The 26,236-nt window shown below is 44.2% G+C and overlaps 1 protein-coding gene across 2 annotated transcripts; it reads left to right on the forward strand.

Annotated features, from left to right (window-relative positions):
- Ilkap (ILK associated serine/threonine phosphatase) lies at positions 1-25,997 on the forward strand. 2 transcript variants are annotated; one of them, XM_057761518.1, is made up of 12 exons: positions 3-189; positions 8,396-8,461; positions 8,924-8,980; positions 11,167-11,286; positions 12,353-12,479; positions 15,297-15,403; positions 15,976-16,069; positions 17,374-17,461; positions 18,369-18,490; positions 23,523-23,642; positions 25,480-25,561; positions 25,753-25,997. In XM_057761518.1, the coding sequence occupies exons 1-12, from the start codon at positions 135-137 to the stop codon at positions 25,891-25,893; spliced, it is 1,179 nt and encodes a 392-aa protein (XP_057617501.1). In that variant the 5' UTR covers positions 3-134; the 3' UTR covers positions 25,894-25,997. The 2 variants fall into 2 exon arrangements, with proteins under 2 accessions (XP_057617502.1, XP_057617501.1); XM_057761519.1 differs by lacking the exon at positions 11,167-11,286 and having other exon boundaries at positions 1-189.
- Positions 25,998-26,236: the final 239 nt, after the last annotated feature.

Below are 26,236 nucleotides of genomic sequence, written 5' to 3' on the forward strand. Positions count from 1 at the left end.
CACTCTGGGGCGGCGGCTGCGCGGCGCGCGATTGGCAGGGTCTAGCGCGGTGACTGACGGCGCCGCCGTCGCCGCCGCCGCCGCCGCCCAGGGTAGCGCGGAGCCTCCGCTCCACCGCTCCGCCGCCCGCCGCCATGGACCTGTTTGGGGATCTGCCGGAGCCCGAGCGCGCGCCGCGCCCGCCTGCCGGTAAGCGGCGTGGGGAAGAGGGCGGCGCCGGGGTGCGCGGCCTCCGCCATCTTCGCGCCACTCAGCCTCGGCCTGTGCCTCCCGGGGGCCGCAGCGACCGCGCGGTTGTCGGGTCCCGGCCTCGCGTGGCTCACGCACGAAGCCCCGCACCGAAAGATCGGGGCACCCTGAGTTGAATTTGACCACAGCAAGACCCAGACCGGTGCTCTGGTCCCGGGCCTAACTGCCTGCTGTAAACCCCGAGAACTTAGAGAACAAGTTTCGACTCCTGTTTCCTCGGTGCGGGACTTGCACGGTCAGTGCAGGGCGGTGTGGTCGGCCAGCCCGGGAGGCGTGTGCAGCCCACGTTTTGGGAACGCCTTTGGCAGGGAATAGGAAGGTAGTGAGGACCCAACCTTTGCCTCCGGAGCCTTCAGAAACCCTGAGCGCCCAGTGAAACGGTACCTGAGGTCTGATCAGAGAGACTGGGGAAGGAGGCGGCTTTTAGGGAGGGCTTCCCGAGATAGAGAACCTGATGGTTTGCAGAGACTCCAGACAAGGAAACAGTGTGTTCACAAGGGAGGGAGGGCTCACATCGCCAGCTTGCCGGAGCGTGGCCGGCTAGCGTGGGGGAGTGCTGGGGCTTGAGGTCACGAGAAGGGATTGTTCTGTCCTCTTCAGGGCCTGTGTTTTGGCTTCTCACCTGCGCACCTCAGGCTTTATTGAGATGCTTTGTAGTGTCCTCTTTTTGCCGTTGCTCCGGGCTAATGGTACCGTTACTTGCTCCCACCAACCATTCTGATGGTAACAGGCGCTTCTAAGTAACTAGGTCTTGAGTCTGTGAATTTGAATTTGACTCGGCCATTTGTTTTGAAGCTAACCACCGTGAGAGTTGTGAATAAAGCTGGCTTTATACGGGTAGTCTGACATCGGTCATTGGAGTATGTATAACCTGTATCTGAATGCGCTTCGGGCAGAATTTAGATTACCAGGTGTGCCTGGACATCTCTCATCATGGTAGTTCGTGTTGCTTTTTATCCGAAATTAATTTGGGTCTTTTCTGAGGTCAAGGCTCTCTTGACATAAAACCTTACGACTCTTTATTAAAGCTTGGGATTTAGTAGATGGAGTGCAGAGGGCCCTCCCTGCCTCCCACTGCCCCTTTGCCCTTCCAGGCTCAGCTTTCAGCCCAGGCTGACCTACTTGTGTAGAAGTGGTGAGGTATTTAAGATCCTTTGTCCCTAGGAGTGCCTTTGGGAAGTGCTTCTTGTTTGCCAGGAGGATGCTCACACTGTAACCGTGTATTCTGAACTTTTAAAAACAAGACAGGCTTTCAGAATTTGTGGCCGCACAGGAAGCTGGGGGCTAAATACTAAAGAGATTGGCAGAATTGAGATTCAAAGTTACTGTGGCAAGCTGCTAAAACAGACTAGATGAACCTAGCCCTGGGTAAAGCATCTGTAACCTCAGCTCAGTAGAGGCCCAGACAGGAGGATCTTGAGTTTCAGGGCAGTCTGGACCTCATAATGAGACTTTGTTTAAAAAAACAGCAACAGTACCCACAAAATAGCTACCACTTTAACAAGGGGAGGTTTTGTTTTAATGTGTACAAGTGTTTTGCCTTCATGTATATTTTCACCACGTGTGTGTCTAGTACCTGCAGAGGCCCAGAAGGGAGTAGGAGCCCCTGGAATAGTTAACAGACAGTTGTGAATTGCTATGTAGAGGCTGGGAATTGAACCCAGGTCCTCTGAAAGAGCAGCCAGTGCTCATGGCTGCTGAGCCATCATGTCTAGCTCCAAAATGATGATTTAAATTATTAATATGATTTAAATGGTTTAAGAATTAATTTGCATACCATGCTGTTTATCCGTCTAGCTGCTGGTGGTGGGACCTGGGAAAATGGAGTCAATAAATGAGGCAGACTAAAGTCTCAACTTTGTTCAGCGCATCAGTCAATTTATACTCTGAGGGTTAAGAAGAATCACATGAGTAAAGTGTACAGTCACAAGGACAAACTGCACATGGCAAAAATGTGTTTTCTATAGAGGCATAGAAACGTTTGAGCAGTAGCAGCAGGCAGTAATCTGAAGTAAAATCACTCCTGTCCACTGCACCTGGAAGGAGCATGGAAACACCTTCCAAGAACAATTCTGTGTCTTAAAGAAACTGAGGTCACAAGACTCGACTTGTTTTCTTAGAGTGCTTTCTCACAAGCACTCAGAATTCTCACACATCATACTTTGCTCCAGTAAATCATTTGAGTTGCTAAGGTCAGAAGGATGAGACTGACCACACATGATCCATCCATACACAATGGATCAGTGTAATAGTTTTCCAAAATAGTACTGGGATCAAAAAAAAAAAAATCCACCCATTTTCACGAATTGTGTGGAAGTGGAGCATGACTGTGTCTTCAAATCTGACTTTGCACTACCCTTTTGCCTTCAGGAACTATTGGCTTGTGTGTGTGTAAGCCTCCTATATCTATTGTATGGATAAAGTACCAGTACATGACCCAGTTTGGAGCACATAGTCAGGGTGTTGTAGAAGTTGGCTAGTAACATCCATGAGATGTGCACTGTAACAGCAATTTAAAACCAGTTGAAATGATTTTGTAAAAAAAAAAACGTGCCAAGTGTGTGGAGGAAGATGATGCCACCACTCAGCACATAGGCATGTTATGTTGAATTTTTGATTTGTTTTTTAGTATCACATCTTATATTCACACCCACAAGACTTACATTTTTATGACCTGTAAAACATGTAGAAAGTATGTTATATGTTTTCAGTTGTTGCTCTAAATTAACAGATTTTGCCCCAGGACTTAAAAAGATTTTGGTAGTTGAATATATCAATTAAAAATTTTTTTTCCCTAAAAGATGTTGCTTATTTATAACAGTAGTGGAACTTTTCTCTTAGGTCCATACAATGCTTTCATGAATTGTTTGGTTACGTAGAGTGGTAAACTTGTTTGGTTGTTACACCAGTACATTCAAAACTGCTGGTCAGGATGGAGCTAGAGCACTTGCCTAGTATGTGCGAGTCCCTGGGTTCAGAATTGGTACCAAAAAAAGCAAAACCTGATTGTCAGCCTGGGGCTATTGCTCAGTGGTAGAGCACATATTTAGCATGAAAAGTCTTGAGTTCAATTCGCAGCACTTCAAATAAAACTAATGTTTAATTGTTAAGGACTATTTGTTTGACAAGCTATCAAAGTGTGTGTTTTAGGGACTGGTGTAAAGACACATGTCTGTAATCTCAGCAGTGGGGAGGTAGAGAAGGCAGATCTCTGGAGTTCAGTTGCTATCAACCTAGTCACATGGATAAGCTCCAAGTTCATTTAAGAGACCTGTCAAAAAAAAAATAAGATAATGCTGGGTGGTGGTGCATGTCTTTAATTACAGCACTTGGGAGACAGAGGCAGGTAGATCTCTATGGATTTGGGACTAGCCTGGTCTACAGAGTGAGTTCCAAGATAGCTAGGGCAGCACAGAGAAACATCATCATCATCAGATAGCATTGAGGAAGAACCTGCTCATCGCCTTCTAAGCCTTCACACACACTAGTACACATACCTGCATACACGCATGCATACACACCCACAGACATGTATAGTACTTACGTCCATGGGTATTTATTTGAAAAGTATTGGAAATACAAACATAAAGGTTTAAATATCAGAAGACGTATTACTTCGAAAACTTAGTTCATAAGCAAGAAAAAATGCCAGTCATAGAAAGTTAAAGTGAGAAACTAATATTTATTATAAATGATTAATATATTAATATCTAATGATTGAAAAATTCACAAAGACAACCCCTTAGTGCAACTTTTAATCCCAGCACTTGGAAGGCAGAAGTAACGAACCTCTTTGAGTTCAAGACCAGTCTGGTCTAGGTCTACAAGTTCCAGGACAGTCTGGGCACATAGTGAGACGCTGTCTCAAAAAAAGAAAAAAAAAAAAACAAGAAAAAAAAGAAAAGAAGAAAAAGTCTCGTCATAATATATAATATCCAGTAGACATAGTGCCATACCTGAATATAGAGATAATGGGGAGAGGGAATGAGTGACATTAGCTATGATTGGAAAGGTTCACAGTTCATTCTTTATCAGTGTTATGGATCAGGGTTGCATCGTGTCTGGTGGAAGCTGACAACTATATCACATACTTTGGATTTCTATTTATTCAAAATAGTGCAAGGTTTTGGCTAATGAAAAGTTCCATAGTATAGTGTTTATGACCTGTATCTCTTCCTGACATTTTGTGTAAGCCCAAGTGTGGTGTTTATAACTTACAGTATATTTTAAAGGATCCAAATACAAACATCTGTTTGACCATATCACTAATATGAAAGATGGCCAAAGAGATCCTCATGAGCCTGGGGTTATGCTGTAGGAGAACTGTAAGGGTATGAATTGGTCTTTGTAAAGTCCAAGGCAGGTGCCCAGCAAGAGCTTACACTGGGAAATTAGCCAGTTAGGTTTGAATCTTCGTTATTGGCCTTGGTATCTCAGCTTCCTCTTCATTGAGTAGTATCAGTACCTTATAGTAGAATTATTATAGTAATCAATTGATTTAAAATATTTAGAAACCTTAGTATAGTGCCTTATAAGTAGCGAGTATTTTGTTTTATATCTAATTCTTATTTGTGGGCAATGAAACATGAGGTAATCTCACCATGTTTAATTGAAGTACTTCTGATGGTATTCTAGAGTGAGAAAGAACAACATACTGTTCTTTGACGGTGCTGTTTGAACACTCTCAGTGTTATGGCTGAAGAGAGGAACTAGGCTAGCATGAAGCAGTAAATCTGCTGGAAGGAGTGTCTGTAAGGACTGAAAATACACGTTACCTGTATAAAGACAGCTTTCTCTATTGGACAGTGGTAGTGGAAAGACCATGTTTAGATGAGAAGGGCTGGTTGTCAGGTTGGCCTCTTTGCTGTAATATACATGCCTCTCTTCTTAAGAGGCGGCCAAGCTTGGCCTGGTGGCTTGACCTGCTGGTGTCTTGGCCCGCTGAACAGGGTGTGGTTGTTCTAGATTATCTCATTTTTAAAAGATTTGTGTGTATGGGCCTTTTGCCTGTATGTGTGTACACCTGTCAGGAGCCATTTCAGGCTTCACCTTTCTCACATCTCACAGGGCCTTGAAGGAAAAATCTTGAGACAAGAAAACTTAAAGTTAGCCAAAACATTACGTGCTGACCGTGGAGACTCAAGCTCTGGAAAGCACCACAGAGTGTCTTCATGGCTTCCTGCTTATCACTAACAGTAGGTGCTCTAGCCACTGACCTTGCAACTGCCCTGCTTAGCTGCCAAACTGCCCCACTTAGTTGCCTAGCTACCAAGCCCCTCCTTCCCTTCCCCCTTTCCTCAGTTCCCCCTTGCCCTAGCTCCTTTCTGAGGAGTATTTAAGACATGAAACTTGCTTCAATAAATGGGGTGCCTTGACAAGGAATACTGCTTGGCGTCCGTTTCTCTCTCCCCCCATGTCTTTCAGATAGTGCCTCTTCAAGACCCTGGAATAACTTAGGACCTGCTGGGCGGGTCAAGTGGCTTGGTGGATGAAGTGTTTTCCATGCAAGTATGAAGATGAGTTCAGATCCCCACTGCCTATGTAATTGCAGGGTGGGCGTGGTGGTCCAACTGTAATCCCAACATTGGGAAGGCAGAGATGGATTTCTGAAGCAAAGTGTCTAGCTAGATTAGCTAAATGGGCAAGCTCTAGGTTCAAAAGACCTTGTAGAAAGAGATCAAAGAAGAAGACAGCTAGCATCTATCTCTGGCCTCCATGTACACATATGGCACTTGAGCACACACTTAACCACATGTAGTCATAGGGTAAAATGGAGAATTGATACCCATCTGTCTTAGTTAGGGTTTCTGTTGCTGTGAAGAGATACCATGACCATGGCAATGGCAACTCTTACAAAGGAAAAAACATTTAATTGGGGTGGCTTATGTTTTCAGAGTTAGGGTTAATTGGGATCCAACATGGTGACTTGCAGGCAAAAATGGTGCTATAGAAGTAGCCAAGTGTTCTATATCTTAATTTGCAAGCAACAGGAAGTGGTCTGTCTCACTGGGCATGGCTTGAGCATATATGAAACCTCAAAACCCACCTCCACAGAGGTACACTTCCTCCAATAAGACTGTTCCTACTCAACAAGGCCACACCTTCCTAAAGTGCCACTCCCTGTGGGGGACCATTTTCTTTCAAACTACCATACCATCTCATCTTTATATGGAGACCAAATCATGATATTGATGAACCTCTTGAATATAAATTTATTTAAGTGAACTGACTTACATGAGGACATTTTTCATATGGTCTAAGAAACAAGCAATAGAACAAAGGTTTGAGTGTTAGGTCTGTATATGATGGGAATTGAACCCAAGTCCTCTGGAAGGACACTGTAGGAGGTAAGCATGCTGTATAGTGGTCATCTATACCCAGCCATACATTCTAAAAACCCATGTAGATACTAAAAATGTAAAACTCTTTGTTCTCGTTCTTCTCTTTGCATAGTTTTGTGATAAAGCTGAATTTTAAAATGAAACACAGGAAAAGACTGACAGTAACTAATAATAAAATATTCATAATATATCATTAGAAGTATGTGCTTTGGGGGCTTGAGAAACTGACTCTTGCAGAGGATGCAGTTTTCTATTCCCAGCACCTACATGATGGCATGCAACCATCTGCAACTCTAGTTCCAGAGGACTCAATGCCCTCTTTTGTCTTCTGGGTACCAGGCATGCACATGGTACACAGATATACATTCAGGCAAAACAGTTGTACACATAAAATCCAATAAATGTAAAAAAAAACTTTTTAAAGAATTTTATGCTTTGGGGACATTATTAAGTGAAATAAAAGTTGGTTGAACATAATTGGTGTAATTCTGGGGCTGTCAGTCTGGTAACTAAAATGGCCACTAATCACTAATGGCTTCTTAGTGGTTAAGTGACAGGCAGCATGGAGAGCAAGGATTCCTGGATGAAGGGATACACAGTGGGTGAGGCTGAGGACAGCACAAGGGTTCATAATGCTAACGTAAAGTAATGTGCAGTTGAAAATGAGCAGTTTGGGGAGTTTCCCACAGAAGTACTCAGGGTCTGCTCACCCCACTCCATCAGCATGTTCTCCCCAGATTTTTGTCTTAGTTCATATGTTTAGTAGTTTAAGAATTTTGGAATACTTTTAGAAGCTGGGGAGTAAGGAATAGTGGTTACGTTTTATGTGAAAATGGTAATGGGCCGGGCGGTGGTGGCGCACGCCTTTAATCCCAGCACTCGGGAGGCAGAGGCAGGTGGATCTCTGTGAGTTCGAGACCAGCCTGGTCTACAAGAGCTAGTTCCAGGACAGGCTCCAAAACCACAGAGAAACCCTGTCTTGAAAAACCGGAAAAAAAAAAAAAAAAAAAAAAGAAAATGGTAATGGGACATAGATATTTAGAATTTAAATCTTCAGATTCATAGATTGATAAAACAAACAAAAAAACCCAAACCAGAAACATTCCTTGACTTTTTTGGAGGCCTGTCCATCTTCAGCTGTCTGAAACTCCCGTTTTCTCCACTGATTCACTTTGCTGGTGACACCAAGTTATAGTAGGGTCTCCTATTGCAGAAGTCACCAAAATAGCATTCAGTAATTGGGGGCTCCCTCTGCTCAGCTCCACATTGAGGTACAAAAATTGTCTTCTCTTTTAAGAGAAGATTTTAGGAACAAGGGTACATTATGTGTAGTTTAGTGGTATAACACACTCTTAGCATGCATTCCATCCTTAGTGCTGGGGTGGGAGGAAAAAGGGAAGAAGAGCTAGGAGTGGTGGCACTCACACACCTTTAACCCCAGTACTCAGGATGCAGAGGCAGGACCTCTGTGAATTTAAGGTTAGCTTGGTCTACATTGAGTTTCAGGTCAGGGCTATATGTTAAGACCCTGTCTTTCCCTCCTACTCCCCCCAAAAAAGAAAAAAAAAAAGTTAATTTGACACTTACTAGGGTGCCATTTCATTGTTTTTATGTTGACTGTGATTGTTGGAAACCAGCCCTTCCATGGTAAATAACTATCCAGAGGAGATTTTTAAAAATGCCTGTTTAACCGAAAGGAAAAAGTCTGACTCATAGTAATCGAACTCAAAGCAGGGAGGGCACAGTGTCCCTGTAGAAGTCTGTCCTGGATAACCGTCTGCTCTCTAACACGTCTTCTCTTTTAGGGGTAGAAGCACAGGAAGGATCCATGCTCTCGGAGGACCTGCCCCCAGCCGGCAGTACTGATTCAGGTACAGTCTTCAGGCTTTCCCAGGTGTGTGTCAACATCTACTCATCCTGGGATTGTAGTTGTTTCAATCTTTCTCCCTTTCCCCCATTTTTAACACACAGATGTTTTAGGTGTTGGCTGTCTTTAAGTTTTGAACCCATGGCCTCAGGTAAGGCAGAAAGACTTGCAGTAGCTAACCTTGAGAAGTGCTGCACAGACATGATGAGCAGTTTTCTCTGTTCAGTTCAGTATTTTACTAGTTGAGTAAAATTCAGCTCTTTAAGACAGAATTTCTATTTCCTTTGAAATTATAGGACTTTAAAATAGGTTCCGGACATTATTCCCTGCAGAATGAGTTGCACTGGATTGACAGAAGTATTGAGTTTGTCTCAATAACCTGTTGCATAGGTGTCCTGGTGGGATGGATTCTGAAACTGAAGCCTGGTTGTTCATTTTGGACTCACTCTGGGTTCTTCTGTTTCAGGATCTGGGGGACCTTTACTATTCGATGACCTCCCACCTGCTGGCAGTGGTGATCCAGGTAGGCAAACAGATTCCAAGGTATGGATGGAGATCATCCTTCCTTTGTGGCTGTGTAAACTGTATCCACAGGTTTCAGGAGGAATTTGAGTGACATTGAAATATAGAATAGGTAAGGTCTTTTAAAAGTGAACAGGCACCCTCAGGTAGACACAGAGATTAGAGACCTCAGCACTGCATTGCTATGTTGTTTCTTGTCTTTAACTTTGGCTTCACATGCTAGGTTGACTTTTAGAAATTGAGATCAGGCATTGAGATACCTGCCTAGAATCTCAGCATTCAGAAGGCTAAAGCAGAAGAAACTTGAGTTCCAGACTAGCCTGGGCTACATAGTGAGCCTGTAGATGATGATGATGGTGATGAAAAAGGTCAGAAATTCACTCTGAACTTTGATATTAACCTTTAAATTTTTAAAAAATATTTATTTATTATGTAAACTATATTCTGTTTGTGTGTATGCCTTCAGGCCAGAAGGCACCAGACCTCATTACAGATGGTTGTGAGCCACCATGTGGTTGCCAGGAATTGAACTCAGGACCTTTGGAAGAGCAGGCAATGCTCTTAATCACAGAGCCATCTCTCCAGCCCGCCTCCCCTTTAAAAATTTTTTAAATCTACCTTCTGTTCTCCACAGACAGATACATGACAGTGTTCTGTTCTTTTTTTGTCCTGTTAGGGAGGAGGGAAGAATGATGGGTATACTGTTAGGTTATAGACAAAGACTGGTTATTCCGTCTAGTTGACAGCCTCTTGCTTGGAGTTGCTGTGGTGTAGACTGGGGAGAGACTGCGGGTGATCCTGTTTTGTGGATAAAAGTTCCATTTGTTGCCAAATAGAAAGAACACTTGTTACTTTTTCAAATAAGTTTTTGTTTCACAGGATTATCCCTGTAAAATCAGTAGGCTCACTTAGAAAAAGCATTTAATTGTCTTATATAAAAATGCCAAAGTTCTCAGGGCTGTAGACTCATACCAAAAGGTTACAGCATGTTTGTATTAGTCAGCCTTGAAAACTTCCTAACAAACTCAGTGCTGTTAATTATATAAGGGTTAATATGCAAAACAAGTGTTTTATAGATTTAATTTAAAGATGATTTAAGAATACTAATGTCTTAGTTATTTATGGGACAGAAAACAGTACTAACTAGAAGAGTTGCACAGCACTGTTGTTTTACATATATAATCTGTGCCCAATTTTTGGATTTCTTGGAAGACTGCTCAAGTGGGCAGAAAGCATTTGTGGGAGTTGACCATGTGCTAGGCTGTAAGGTAAGTCCTAGTGAAGAGTTTTCCTGTAGAGACATGCCCTGTGGTGCAGTGGACTTCACCTGGAGGTCAGTAACAGCAGCGTAAGGTAGAAAGGATGCAGAAAGGAAAACTGGGGCTCAAAAAGGGAGCAGCATGATGCTGATGGAGAGACATTGGGTGCTCTTTTATGCAGGGTGTCATGTATTTTGTAATACCATTGTGGAAATATGCTCTTTTTGAAAGTCGTTGAATCTTAGCACAGAGCTTTTTCTTTTTTGGTGTAAAGTAGGTTGGATGAATGGCCATAGAGAACACTTAACAGACATTTGACATAACAGGTACCACAATAGATGGTTTGTTTCTAGTCCCTGTTGACATTCACGTAGTCCCTGAAGATGGTATACTCTCACCATGTTGTGGATGAAGAAGCTGTGGCTAGAAGATTGGGAACTGAAGCTAGACTATATGCATTCCAAACACATGAGCAGTGCAGGGACAGTTAGGTATGGCCTGAGTAGAGAGGTAGGGATAGCTCTAGGAACACTCTGCCTTTTAACCTCATTTTGAGCCTCCTAGGAACCTGTTACTTGTTTGGGAACATATGAGTTTGCATACAGCTTTTGGAAATTTCCCTATCAGTCTCTAAGGGTCTGTGGATGTAACACATCATGAATATGCTACAGGCTAAAAGTTTAAGTTTGTATACAAAGTTGTGCTGCTGAGAAGTCTCTGGGACAGAGATTCTCAGGTTCTTCATTCTGCATGGATGTGCCCTGTCTTCTACCTCCCCAACCAGAAGCCCTAGGCCTAGGCACTGTATGTGCTGGTCCTTGTCTAAATCCCTTGGTGTGTCTAGGGCTTGACTGGATGGAGCCTGGTCTGCTGGTGACTCTTTCTGCAGTCTATAGCTGTTTCTGTCTGGCTTTTACTTCATTTCTAGGTTCTCTTGCCACATCGGTTTCCCAGGTAGTGAAGAGTGAGGGGAAAGGAGCAAAGAGGAAAACTCCCGAGGAAGAGAAGAATGGCGGTGAAGAGCTTGTGGAAAAGAAAGTTTGTAAAGGTTTTCAGACAGTTTGAAAACAAATGTATTAGATTTCATACCTTAAACATCCCAGAGCAAAACAGTCCCGGCTTCCTAACTGTAGTACTTGTCTGAGTTTAAGAAGTGGGCTCAACCTCCTTTTGCAAATAATTTCTAAGACTGCCTTTGCTTTTCATGTACTTGCCTGACCTGACAGGAAACCAACCACATTGCTCTTCAGAGTTGAGAAGGAACTATGCTTTTTCCCCTTATTTTTCTTTAGAAATGACTGACTTTTGACCATCCATTCTGACTACCAGTCTTTGTTTTAAAACTCTTGATTAGCTTTGTATGAGAGAAATGGCTGTGGACTTTCTCTTCTCGTGCTGACTGAGAAATGGCTGTGGACTTTCTCTTCTCGTGCTGACTGAGAAATGGCTGTGGACTTTCTCTTCTTTCACTCTGTCATTCGCCACATGTCACCCCAGTGAGAGTGTAGTAGTGTGGCCGCAGTGGCCAAGAGCATCTCTTCTAGAAGTGCTCCAGGTATCAGCAGAGAACTTAAACTAGCTGGAGTCTGCATTTGACACCTTCCATACTACAGCAGACTCCCTGTCCCTTCCCTTCCTCAGGTGGAATTAAGTGACTGTTACACTGTTGGCATCCTAGAGCATGCAGATTTACGTTTTTCACCGTCTCCAGCAGAATATTTGGCAACTCCACTGATTTGAATTTCTTAGAAATGGGAGTTTTCTGTCCTCATTAAATTGTCACCAGATTAAATTTACACTTAGGGATCTTTCCCTGGTCCTCAGTCCCACCTCTGCATGAGGCAGCACTTCTTTGACTCTCACTGCCTTAGATGGAGCTCTTCTATGCTCGCTACTGACTTCACATGTCTGCCACAGCTCCGTGCTTTCTGGCAGAACCCTTGGTTGTGGCTTCTGACCTATAACGAGGGAGATGCCCTGAGGACTATTGCTTATTTGTACCACCATGATGTTGCTGAGCAAGGCCACCATAGTACCTCTTAATTGCTCTGGGACTAGGGCTTCTAAAGGGTAAGGCACAGTTTTGTATTGGCTTTTTGTTTTTCTTTCCTCAGCCTCTTCGGTGATCTTTGGTCTGAAAGGCTATGTGGCTGAGCGGAAGGGTGAGAGGGAGGAGATGCAGGATGCCCATGTCATCCTGAATGACATCACTGAGGAGTGTAGGCCTCCATCATCCCTTATGTGAGTATTTGACTCCCACAAACCTGGTTGACATTTGTTTCACCTCTGTTCTACTAAGCTTTGAACTGGGTAAGGTGGTTTTCCAAGAAAGACTGATGCAGTGAATGGCTTGCTTTTTGCATTAGAGGATCTTAGATGGAAGAACTTATTTTGAGGTTTTGTTAACATCTTAGGATATTTTTGTTGTCACAATGGAACAGGCAGTTGCTATTGGTATTTGGTGGGTAGAGACCATTGCTAAACTTGGGACTGCCCCTCAACAAAGATTTGTGCAGCCTGAACTTTCAGCAGAACTGTACCTGAGTGGTAAGTGGGGCTTACTCCCTGCTGTGGACTCCATGGTGTTGTACTCTCACAGTGACTGGTCAGCCCTGGCAGAGCGCTCTTACTCTGTGTCCTAGATGGATTGGAAATTGCTGAGTAAGGTCTGCAGGAAATGTGGGTGTGCTGCTACATGCTTGTCATCCTATCTTGAAATCTCAGTACTCAGTGGATGTCAAGTTCCTAGCAAGCCTAGAAATACAAACTGAGGGTCTGTGTCAGAACAAGAAAACAAACCCAGCAGAGTCTGATGGCGTTGGGAGAGGCTGTACAGATAGATAATAAGGGCCCAGAAAGACCAAAAAGACCAGAATGGCCTGGAAGAGAGAAAGCGGTGGTTTTGCAATTGCACACGGGGAACTGAAGCCTCTGATCAGTTCTCAGACCCGGAAAAAACAAGCAGACAGTTGCACATTGCATGACTTCTGTTATATATATATATATAGTATCATGGCTTGAATAATTAGATAATTTATCTGTAATTTCTATAATTGAGAATTACATACTGTACATACTGCGTATTTCCCTGACTCTAGTTGATCATTAATATACAGTGTGTTAACAGCTGTTGTCCAGCTCTTATAGTGCTATGGTGATCATGACAGAGATAACATAGTTTCAGCACCAGGAAAGCACGTTGGGGAATGATGATGACAGATAGGAACATAGTGATTTCAAAGCCAGGATAGGGCCTTGGGGAAGTCTCCCTAGATAATACCCAGCTGTGCAAAGACAGGTTGCAAGTTTGTAAGGCAGATAAGGCTTGTTTTCTCATGGAGCATGTCTTCCATTACAAAGGAATTCAAAAGAGTTTGAAAGAAAAGGTGTTTTTTTTTTTAATTTTTTATTGCGCTATATATTTTTCTCTGCTCCCCTTCCTTCCTCTGCTCACCTCTCTCTGCTCTCTCCCGTGAACCGCATGCTCCCAAGTTACTCAGCAGATCTTGTGTTTTTCTCCTTCCTATTTAGATTCTTGTATGTCTCTCTTAGGGTCCTCTTTGTAAGAAAAGGTGATCTTAACACTAAAATCATTTCTCATAGGCAGTTTTCTTTCTGTTGTTTTTTTAAATTAATTTTTATTATTGTGTATGTTTATGACATGGGCAGAGGGTTTATACATGACGTGGTTCCTGTGTGGAGGTCAGTGGGCAATTTTGTTGGGTTGGTTTTCTCTATCCATTGGTTCCAGGAATTGAACTCAGGTTGTCAGGCTTTTGAGGTAAACTCTTTACCCAGTAAGCCAACTAGTTGGCCCCTGAACTAAGTTTTTATATTTTGGAGACATGGTCATACTATGTAACCTTGGCTAACTCAATATGTAGATCAGACTGGACTTGAACTCACAGAGATCTGCCTGTCTCTGCCTTCCTAGTGCTGTGGTTAAAGGCATGTGCTACCACACCTGACTCCTAAGTAGCTTTTTTTTTTAATGGCTTTTACTATATATGGGTTTTCTGACAAAAGTTGAATAGGAAATAGGAATAAGACTATCACCATAAGCTTTGAAGTTAGATATTATTCAACATTTAAGTAGCAGTCCTGGAACTGCTCTTACAGACATTTTTGACCAGAGTTTTGGATGAGTAATTTTGTTTTCATGTTAAGCAAAGTCTTATTTAAATGGGATAAAAGTTCTGAATTCTAATTTCACTGTCTGAAAAATCATATAGTTTAGTTTTTAAACTTTTATTTATGGAAATATGTATGTATGTATGCACCGCGTACATGCCCAGTGCCCACAGAGGGCTTTTGGTCCCCTGTAACTAGAGTTATGGGTGGTTTGTAAACTACCATCTGGTGCTGGGAACTGAACCTGGGCCTTGTGCAAGAGCAATAAGTGCCCTTAACTGCTGAGCCATCTCTCCAGCTTAGCTTACTTTTAGAAACAAATGGCATTTTGTTCTGTGTTTTATTTATTTATTTATTAAAGATTTCTGCCTCCTCCCCGCCACCACCTCCCATTTCCTCCCTCTCCCCCAATCAATTCCCCCTCCCTCAGCAGCCCGAAGAGTAGTCAGGGTTCCCTGCCTTGTAGGAAGTGTTTTGTGTTTTGAGACAGAGTCTCACTCTGTAGGCCAGACTGGTCTTGGAACTCACAGTGTAGCCTAGGCCAGCTTCAAACTCTTAGCAGTTCTGCTCCAGCCTCCGTGTTTTGGGATTACAGGTGTGAACTGCTATACCAGACTCAAATTTGAGTTTCTAACAATTAAAATGCATGAAAGTTACTTAAATATTTCTCTCTTAAACGTTACTACCTTTTCTCCCATTGCATATCATTGTCACTGGTATCTCAACAGTGTGACTTGCTCTGTCTGGATGTTCATTGTTTGATGTGGTGATGCCTGCATGTAATTCCAACACTCTGAGGCAATTGTAGTTGGATGTAAAATGGGCTAAATATGGAGCCCCTGTCTCAGAATTAAACAAAACAAGCTACAGTGAAGAGGTGTGATCATTGCTTTAAGAATGTAATTGATTTTTAATTCATTCTTCCAGTACTCGGGTTTCATACTTTGCTGTTTTTGATGGACATGGAGGAATTCGGGCCTCAAAATTTGCTGCACAGAATTTGCACCAGAACTTAATCAGGAAATTTCCTAAAGGTGAGACCGAGAACTGAGTGAACATTTGACTTTTCTCTGCTGTTGCATAGCAGAGTCTTTGAAGTAGCTTGTTGTGCTTTGGCAACACACTGATGGGCCTGGAGTATAGCACAGTGGGTTGTTTGCTTGCTTAGCATGCATGAAGTCCTAGACTCTCTCCTCAGGACCACATATACTGGGTGTGATGGTTCATGAGGCAGGAAATCTCAAATTAAAGGTCATTCTCAGCTACACAGTGAGACCAGCCTGGGCTACATGAAAATGTGTCTTAACAATAACAAAAAGTCATTAACTTTTAAGGAGTGAACTTAGGGGTCAGAAGTAAGGGGCTATGTGGATAGAGCATCGTATCTTGGCTTCTTGTCAAGTATCTGGGATGCAGTTAGTATCTTGTCTGCTTCTACACTGGGAAAACCAGTACAACCAAATTCACATGACACTCCTACAGGTGGGGAACAGTGTTGATAAGGACATGCTTTAGGAATAAGATTCTATGTAAACGACTAACAGAACCACAGTGGGCAGCGGTCTTCCCTCTTGAGGGGTTACTCTGTTTGATCCTTCTCCACCAGGAGATGTGATCAGTGTGGAGAAGACTGTGAAGAGATGCCTACTGGATACGTTTAAGCACACCGATGAAGAGTTCCTGAAGCAGGCTTCAAGCCAGTGAGTATAAGTCCATGCAGAATGTTAAGTGTGTGTTATTTTCCTGAACACCATCCAGGGCTTGTGATGCATTTAGCACAGTGCTTCCTGTCTCAAAAGTACCTAGTATCATGTATGCTCTTAAAACCGTTAGCTAAAAGAATGTGGAGTCAGTGAGATGGCTCAGTGAGTCAAGATGCTTGCCACTAATTTCATGACCTGAGTTCAGTCCCTGGAACCCACATGATAAAAGAAGATATTCTCCCAAAAGTTGACCTTGCCCTTTACACGCATGCACACACACATATGCATGCATGTGCACACCATTCACATACATACAATGATAGTTTTTTTAAAATCTAATTTAAAACAACAGGAAAAGAAAAAGTGCTTTTTAAACAATGTATGTTGGGGTTGCAAAGATTGCTCAGTGGTTAGAAGCACTGGCTGTTCTTTCAGAGGGCTCAGGTTCAGTTTCCAGCACCCACATGTCACAGCCATGTGGCGATACACAGATTACTAGAAATGGGTTAAATTAATATGTAAGAGTTAGTTAGTAAGAAGCTAGAGCTAATGGTCCAAGCATTGATTTAATTAATACAGTTTCTGTGTGTTTTGTTTCTGAGCAGCCAGGAACAAAACAAGCGGCCTCCATACTACAAATATGGTGACTCAAAACTATGTAACTCCAGTACCAAGGGATTCACTGCCCTCTTCTGGTCTCTAGGAGCCCCAGGTGTGCACTTGTACAGGTGCAGGCAAGACACTCATACATATAAAATAAAAACATTTTTTTTTAAAAAAAGATGTATTTCTGCATAATAATAATGAAAGATTAGACTCAGGCTATGTTAGAAAGAATTATTTGGCATTTATTTTCATTTTTGAGAGAGGATTTTACTGTGTGTCCCTGACCAGCCTGGATCTCAGAGCACTGCCTGCCTCTACCTCCTGCTTCCGGAGTACTGGAACTGAAGGCGCACTCCAAGTCCGCTCTGGACTTCAGACACAGCATAGGGCAACCCGATTAGTTCAGCCCTTTGACTCAGGCAAAGAAAACAGCTAGAGCCCCCACAGTTCCCTTCAAGGGCACACCTGCAGCAAGATTACACATCCCCTTTTGAGGTCCACATCACTTCCTAATAGTGTTGCCATGGAATTCCCAACCTTTGACACAGAAGGGCAGGGAACTCTCCCCATAAACAAACCACGAAGTAGTTTAGAGGATACAGTCTGTTTTAGTCTGACAGACTTGCTGCTTGGCTCTGGAAGTTAGTTTCTGGACATTTCCAATAGTAGTGACTATGTTTCTGATGTGTTTCCAGGAAGCCTGCCTGGAAGGACGGATCCACTGCCACATGTGTCTTGGCTGTGGACAACATCCTGTATATTGCTAACCTTGGAGATAGTCGGGTACGTGGCTCTGAACCACCTGCTTAGGTGACAGCATGTCTTAAGGAGAGAACCTCAGCAAGTGTTGTGACTGGTTGGGCTTTCTAATGGGGTTGCTATAAGGAGTGGTCCAGTGTGCACCTGGAAGGAATCAACAGCTGAGCCAAAGGCCAGTCTGTTCTCCCATAAGACCCTGAGCTATCTGTTTAAACAGCCAGATCCTCTCCACACCCCCCACCCCATCCCGTGTATACATACTGTTAAGTGACGCTATGGTTTGGAGTAAACATCAGTATACGAGTAGCTTAGATCCTCATTTTTCTGATCTTAGTTGGTATTAAATGAAGGATTAACACTGTCTTTCAAAACATTGTGACTACAGAGTAACTTGAACACGTGAGTGGAAGTAAAATGTCAAGCCCATTTGCAGAGCCCAGGGAGAAAGCCCAGGGTAGTGTAGGAAATGGCCTTGTGCAATGGCATGCTGCTTTTCCATCCAGCTCTGGGGCCCTTCAGTTGTCGTGACCACTCACACTTAAGCAGCCTCTACAACCTCCTCTCCTCTGATGCTTGGGGTGCAGCTGTGGACTTCAGGTGACAGCCTGTCCTCGTGAAGCTTATGTTTTGAGAGTCTCAGTAGAGTAGTTTTAGTATCTCAGTGTTTAGAACAATGACTCCACCAGAACCGGCAGGAAAGTGTGCCCTCAAGCCCAGACCCAGTCTGAGCCCGGGTTTTCCCGGGATTTATGCCAGAATTGACACCAGAACTGGGCACTTCTCACCCACAATGTGTTTCAACAACTTCCCTATCTAGTGTCTCTTTGATGCTGGATTCTGATTGAATGTGAAGTGATTGTTAGTCTCTCCCTTCGACTAGTTCCTAAAACTGCTCACTGGATTTTATGGCTTGTGATCTCTACCTTCCCAGGCAATCTTATGTCGATATAATGAGGAAAGTCAAAAACATGCAGCCTTAAGCCTCAGCAAAGAGCACAACCCAACTCAGTATGAAGAACGCATGAGGATACAGAAGGCCGGAGGGAATGTCAGGTATCCAGGGGAATTATGGGAGCCCTAGGAACTTGAGGACTGAACATGCATCGTACACAGAAGTCAACATTTTGAGGCCCACTCTCAGGTCTGGCAGTGTATATGGACAACCTGTAGGAGTTCATTTGTATCTTAGGAGAGGCAGAGAATGAGCAAGAAATAATGTCTCCCTAACTGATCAGAACTGTCTCAGATCAGTAATGACCACTTACTATTTTCTGTGTGTCTGAGAAACTGCTTAAATACTGTCCTTGTTTGTTTGGTTGCTCTTGGTTTTTGATACAGGGTCTCATGTAGCCCAGGCTGGCCTTGAACTCAGTCTGTAGCCAAAGCTTGACTTTAAACTCCTGATCTCCTGATCCTGATCTCCAATTCCTCACTGCTGGAATTCCTGGCCTGCCTTACTGTGCCTAGCTTAAATACTGCCCTTTGTTGCACTGAATAAATTATTACCACCAGGGAGAAAAATCCCAAGTAGTTAGAAAAACAGATTCAGAGCTAGGTGTGGTGGTACTGTAGTCTCAGGGAGGCTAAGACAGTAACAGTTGATTTAAGTTCAAGACCAACCTAGGCAATGTGGTGGGCGCTGTCTTTGGGCCGTGTTGTTGCTGACTTGGGATTCTCTGATACAGAGGACGATGTCTGGCCTGGTCTGTCCTCATCAGTTCACCCACCACTGTCATCAAAGGCCATGTAACTGCTCTAGTTGATCACTTGTGTCCCCGGAGCCTAAATGAGCACTTCAGTCTTGTCTGCAGGGATATTCTACCACAAGGACAACAACACCTTCTGAATATGACCATAAATGTTTTCTGGTTCTTTGTACAATTTGTATTTTATTTATTTATTTTTTTATTCTGTTGGAGATAAATGTTCAGAAGACTGATTTTAGGTAAACTTCTGGGATGTTTTGAAATTGAAAGTCTTGTGGCTGAGAGCCTGTCTGTGTTGGGTTAACTTCACAGTCTCCATTTCATTCAGAGCCTTGTTGAGGGGCCTCAGTGGATGGGGCTTGAATAAGCTGTTCCTTTGAGAAAACTGGGAAGAGAGGCCAGACACTGGCAGAGCCTTTGTCCCTGAGCAGTGGTCTGCTCTCCTGCCCAAAGCTAGAACTGGTTCTCTCCTCCTTCCTGAGTTTTATTAAAATTTTCAAACATACAGAAAAATCACTTAAAAATAGTAAAGCAAATTTTATGATTTCCCACTGGTTAGCAACTGCTATGTTACTTTTTGTGAGTGTAGGGCTGGAGTAGACATTTGCTGTTGATGTGTGGACACCTGACATCTGTGCATGCCATAACTGGGAATTTCATACTTGTGTGCTACATATTTTGTTTTATGCACCCTCCATCTCCCTTTGAACCCTCTTTAATATTTCCTTTCCAAATTTCATGTTCTCCCACCCTTCTATTTTCAAACTTGAATTTCATATTAGGTTTTGAACTATATTAGTCTAGTCTAACAGGTATTGAAGCCACCCACATTCTGAATTATCAGTTTCTTCACTGTATCTTTCCAGCTATTTCCCACAAACTGAGAGTTAGAGTTAAAGCCTTCTTTTGATTCAGGTTGTTGGAGCTGGAGAGGTGGCTTAAAGTTAAGAGTGCTTTCTGCCCTTACTGAGGACTTGGTTTAGTTCGTAGCTCTCATACACTCAAAAACACCATAACTTCAGTTCCAGGGGCTACAAACACACACAAGTACATACACCTTTATAAAAAAAAAATCATGTTTAGATTCATGTTTTTTTTTTTTTTTTTTTTTTTGCAAAGATGTTTATTTTGGCCTGGCATGTACCTTCATAGCCACCCTGTTACCATGAACGCCCAGGCCAGGGTTTGATTGACAGTGCTGAAAATAAAGCTATGGAGCTGCCCTGTCCTGCAGGAGACTGCTGTCTGTTCTGAGTCTCAGTACTCAGCTCTGTGCTCACGGCACTGCATTGTACCCCCTGTGTAATCAGCAGGGGGGCTGCGGAGGCATGTCCGTTGTGGTTCCTGTCAGCAGCCGTCCTCCCTCTGTATCCACAGGTGCTCTGTCAGCAGCTGTCCTCTCTCTATCCGCAGGTGCTCTGTCAGCAACCGTCCTCCCTCTGTATCTGCAGGTGTTCTGTCAGCAGCTGTCCTCCCTCTATCTGCAGGTGCTCTCTCAGCAGCTGTCCTCCCTCTGTATTTCAGGTGCTCTGTGAGGAAAAGCTCTCCTCATGAGTAGAGTGGCAGGATTTCTTCTGAAAAGTAGGGGAAATGTCTTAAGTGTTTGTTCAGAGTCTGAAAAGAGGTCCTGTCCTGGGGTGGGGTAAGGGTTCTATCTTTTTTTTGCTCCCCACTGTGTGTCTTGTCTGTGAGCTGCTGTGTGAATTGTGCTTTATGGGTGTGCTAGGCTGTTCCAGGCCCAGCTGCTGGAAGCTCCTTTGGGTGTCTTCACTATCCTGCCCATATTTGCCGCCAGCTTTAAGAACCAGATCCTGTGCTGAGTGTTCATCTCATTGGGGCATTAATTCGTTCTGAGTTGGTTCAGGGGCAGAGTTAAGATACACTATACACATAAAATTACATGCTAGATAGCTATTTCTTAACCCAAATTTCTCATTACAGCACTTTTTCTTCTTTGATTTAATATTTGTAATTATTTCCTATTGAAAACATGGTTTGTAATAAAAGTGTATGTTTTTGTCTAAATAGCTTCAAAATCATAGTACAAAGTTAGCGCTATTTAAGAATTTACATGTTCCTTGGTGTTCTGTTGCACTTGAAAGGTAATTCACTGTAGATGTGCTGTCACAGTGCGGGGTGCACCACTATCCGACTGTGCTCCAGGGATCCTGTCAGTGCTGTGTACAGGTGAAGGGACTGTTGAGTGTGCTTTTGTTACTACCTTGCTTATTAAGACCATTACCTTCAGTTTTCAGTTCAAGGCTTTTTTCCTCTATAAGTTGCATCAAAGATTGTGATCTTTCTGCATTGTTGGTGGGGATGGAGAATGATGCAGCCACTGTGGAGACTGCAGTTCCCCCAGGTCACATGGGCTCACACAGGACTCAGCAGCAAGTCCTGTACACCAGGGGTTCTCAATCTGTGGGTCACTGCCCCACAATTTAGGAAGGGTGAGAACCACTGTTACTCATGTTCTTAGTAGCCACAAGAGGGCAGCAGTGTGGTAATCATTGACAAGACTGGAGAATGAGCCAGTATTTATAAAGAACTGAGTATTACTAGCCTTCAGGAGGCGTAAAGGCCTCATAGAGGCCACATGGATGCATCTTAAGGACAGTGTATGGAGTGACTAAGCCAATCACAAAGAACAGACACTGTGATTCTCCCTGTTGAGGACCCAGAGTCCTAGAGCTTGGAATTAGAATGAGCCTTCTTGGTAGGAAGGGGATGAGTTAGTGGTTAACTGGGAACAGAGATTTATTTAGTTTGGGCAGAGAGAACAGTCTAGGGGTGGACAGTGGTGATGGCTGTGTGCCCACACGAATGTCTATAATGCCACCAAACAGTTTAAAATAGTTAATGTGGTTGTGTATCTCTTACTCCCTTACCACATAGTTCAAAACAAATCGAATGAAGGACATTTAGAGAGGCATGTTTTCATCCCTGTTTACTAATTTTTTTTTCTGGTGTTTCTTAAAAAAATAAACAACTTTGTACGTGATCATTACAATGAAGACAGTGTGCTGCAGGGGTTCCTCTGAGAGCACAAAGAGAAGTTATTTTACAGGGAGAGAGAGGCTTTCCAAGACACTGACATGGCAGTCCATCGGTGCAGTGCTCCTGGACCTGGGCTGAGTGCTAGTCTCATGCCCTCAGAGACTAGAGTGTATGTATAGTCATGCTCATGCTCCCACTGGCTTTGAGGACCTGCTTTCCAGGATGGAGCTCCTACCTGCAGCCTAGCCGCACACAGCAGTATGGTAGGCTTTTCACATGCTAGAGAAGTTAGCAGTCTCCTACTCTTTTCAGTAGCCAGCTGAGCCCCAAATCCATGAAGAGCAGCAGTCTTAGCTTGGGAGGACTGGAGTAGGAAGGCTTTGCACACGGCTGTGGTCTGAGGGCTACAGAGGAGGTGCTCTTAAGTGTGGAGCTGCTTTCTAAGCTGTTTCTACTCTTCCTGTTGAGCATTGCTTCTGGGTACTCTGTTCCAATTCAGTCTAATAATATATGTTCTAGAATGCTCTACTTTTCCCAGGTGCCAGCAGAAGTCTTTAGGGATTAAAAACATTCAGGGTGGTGGAAGTGAGTCGCTGTGGGTGACAGGCTGGACTAAATGCTGTCTCCAGGACTATCGTGCCAGCCAGTAAGAACTTCCTGTCCCACTTGTCTGCCTGTACCGCGTCTCAATTATGACGTAGGAACCTCAGTGATACTGAGCTACCACACTGTTTTGGCATTTACTAAGTCTTAAAAATGATGGCCTGAGGGCCCATGTGGTCACAGTGAGAGCCTGGGCTAGGTTGATTCTTGAGGGCAGTGGGACTCCACACTGGTTCTCTTGGTTCATGGTGTCTGCCTAAGGTGCCTTTTCCTGTTTACAGGTCATCTGTTTCTTCCCTGCCCCTCACCAAAAAGTCTGGGTGAAATATGAGAGTGTGATTGTAAAACTGCTGATGTGAAGAAAGCACTTTGGCATCTAGGGCCATAGCCTCAGCGGTCCTTTGAGCCTAGCCTAGTTCATTAGCGTGCAAACCACGCTCTTTCCTGGCCACCTTAACACAGGCTGCATGCTCAGTCATTTAAGGAGGGGCTTAGGACCCACCCCGTCCTGTTGAGATAACTGAGCATGGGAAATTGGGGAAGGGATGTACTACTGAGATTGTACTGAGGTTCACTGTTGAGCCCACCAGCGATGAGGATGGATGGTGACAATTGTCACAAGTGTACAGTTATGTGAGTTTCCAGCCCCTAGGGGAACAGGACCTTGTCTTGAAAAACAAAAAGAAATATCAGGTCCAGCTACCATGATCTCCGAGTTTCTGCTTTGGGGGACCTTTGGCCTGTCAAATGAGAGTCTGACATTGTTCCCCTCATTTTAGAGATGGGCGTGTCTTGGGCGTGCTGGAGGTATCTCGTTCCATTGGAGATGGGCAGTACAAGCGCTGTGGGGTCACATCTGTGCCTGATATCAGACGCTGTCAGCTGACCCCCAATGACAGGTAAAAGCAAATGATCGCCAAAAGCGTTGGTGTACATGCACAGGGCCTTGTTTCTCTTGTTGTCTTTGCTGGAGGAGTTTGGGGTGGGTAGGCAATGCACCTGACCCTGGGTGGAAAGCCAGACCATGGTCTCTAGTTTCATAGGATCCACGATGGGCAGGGAACAAATAAGATGAATGCTTGGTTTATTGCAGGAGTGTGGAAGTTGTGCTAGGAGGCTTTAGCAGTAGGGGAGGGGCATCCAGACTCATATCAGCCTGCTCAAGTGACTAGCCAGGTCTGTGCTAGTAATGGTGGCTAGGGACATGATGGATTGCGGGGGAAGTGGGAAGCATTCTGGGGACAGAATGAGCAGGATCTTGGGTTTTAGCTCAAAAATGTAGAGTTACAGGGGCAGAGGCTGAGGCAGACTTCCTGTTCAGGCGTTGCCTGTTGCAGGTAGAACAGGCACAGGCTTGTGAGGGCAGCTCAGGGAGCCTAGCAAGGATGTCTGAGGACCAGACTACAGAGCAGGGAGCTCTCCTGACTCTTAGCAGGATGGTGAAGACTGAGCCAAACAGAACAGGAAGGAGTGGAAGGAGCTCAGAAAACAGGACTGAGCTGAAGCGGGGTGGGTGGCAGAGAATAGTAGCCATATGGCAGCCTCCTGGCACAGCTCCCAGGCCTGCCAGGAAGTGCCTTGCTCTGACACCTGCCTGCCTGTACCATGTTGTTAGCCATCCTGGGGCTTTGGGGTATGTTTCTAGAGGCCGCTTGTAGGATTTTCTTGATAGCTTTCTCTGCCCCGGGCTCTACTTTGCTTTCATAACTCCTTGACCGTGTTATAAGTACATGTTGTGTGATTGATTACTCTGAATCTGACTGAAAATACTGGGAAGAGTAGCCTGCTTATCTTGTTTCCACTGTGTCCCAACCTCGGGCTGTGTGCTCAGAAAACATGCCTGGGCACATGCCCTGACAGAAGACGGGAACTGTGTGCAGGATAGGAAGCAAAGGCAGCTAACTGCCTTAAAGCCAGTCCAGGACAACAGTGGCTGCCACAGTGAAACATGGATGCTCAGAGGCTTCCTCGGTCATCATGGGGAGAGTGAGCTGTGTTCAGACTAGAAAGAGGGGTATTCACTTTTGAATCTTGGGCCCTCAGGAGTGAAGCACCAACCAAGGATGCCCTCTCTTAGCTTGCCCTTAGCTCTCCATCCTTGGGCCTGTGGTGGCTGATCACAGGGTACGTTCACTACATAGCTGCTGCTGTCGCGTTTGTCCCTGAAGTGCCAGAATGCAGCATCTCATGTTAAGGTCTCTGATTCTGTTTATGGGTTGGGAAAATATAGTCCCTTTGTAGTGGACAGCATCCCACCCACAAGCTCAAAAAAGGACTTATTTCTTTTGCCTTAAAATTCTTTTGACTGCTGTGTTGTTGGATAGATACAAAGTTACTGGTTTGGTTTGGTATTTTTTGTTTTATTTTTTTGAGACAGGATCTCACTATATAGACCAAGCTAGCCTTGAAATCCACCTGCCTCTGTCTCCTGAGTGCTGGGATTAAAGGCGTGTACTACCAAGATCAGTTGGTTTTGGTCTTTTGAGACAAGGTCTTTGGTAGCCCACCTGGTGTCAGACCTGCTCTGTAGCCAGAATGACCCCTTCTCTACCTCTAGACAACCAAGATCACATATGTGTGTGCCACTATCCTTTTATTTTTGTTTTTAGGGTACTGAGTATGGAACCAGGGCCTTTCTTATGTTAGGCAGCCACTCTTCCACTGAACTGTCCCTTAAACCACCTCCTGTTCAAAAGCTTGTGGCTGAAACCCCCTTGTTTCTTCCCAATATTGTAGGTTCATTTTGCTGGCTTGTGATGGGCTCTTCAAGGTCTTTACCCCAGAGGAAGCTGTGAACTTCATCTTGTCCTGCCTTGAGGTGAGACATCTTAGAGGGTATATACCACTTGTCTCCACTGCTCACTACTTCCATAGCCCCTGTGTCAGGAGTAATCCTTGTAGCCTTTCAACATAAACCCTATTGGGGGCTCTTGTTAGGGACAGAGCAGGCCCTTCCCTGTTGTAGTGTCTTGGGATATCCTGGTCACTCAGATTCCATCCCTTTGGTAGGATGAAAAGATCCAGACCCGAGAAGGGAAACCTGCTGTTGATGCCCGCTATGAAGCTGCATGCAACAGGCTGGCTAACAAGGCAGTGCAGCGGGGCTCGGCAGACAACGTGACGGTGATGGTGGTGAGGATAGGACACTGAGGGCCAGCACGTGCACTCTTGACTTGCAGGCTCATTTTGTTTGTGCACGGTGTGTGTACTCCTGTGAGACTTCTATGGTTGTAAATAAAGGTTTCTTTTTTTCCTAGTCATTTGAGTTCCTTTAATTTGCTTTGAGTGACTAGTCCTGGGTTAACTGTTGGCTTTAGAATGTGCTCTGGGTCTGTCCTTGTCAGAACCATCCCGGACATCTTAGACAAGCCCATGATGACTGTCATGTAGGTCACATGCTCTCACCCTCATTAGAACTGCGTCGGGGAGTGGGACCTTGCAGTGGGATGATGGGTGGCAGTTGGGCTTTGTTCGGTTTTCTGAACACATGTTG

This window comes from Chionomys nivalis, chromosome 2 (assembly GCF_950005125.1).
Source record: "Chionomys nivalis chromosome 2, mChiNiv1.1, whole genome shotgun sequence".
In the NCBI taxonomy this organism is placed as follows: Eukaryota; Metazoa; Chordata; class Mammalia; order Rodentia; family Cricetidae; genus Chionomys; species Chionomys nivalis.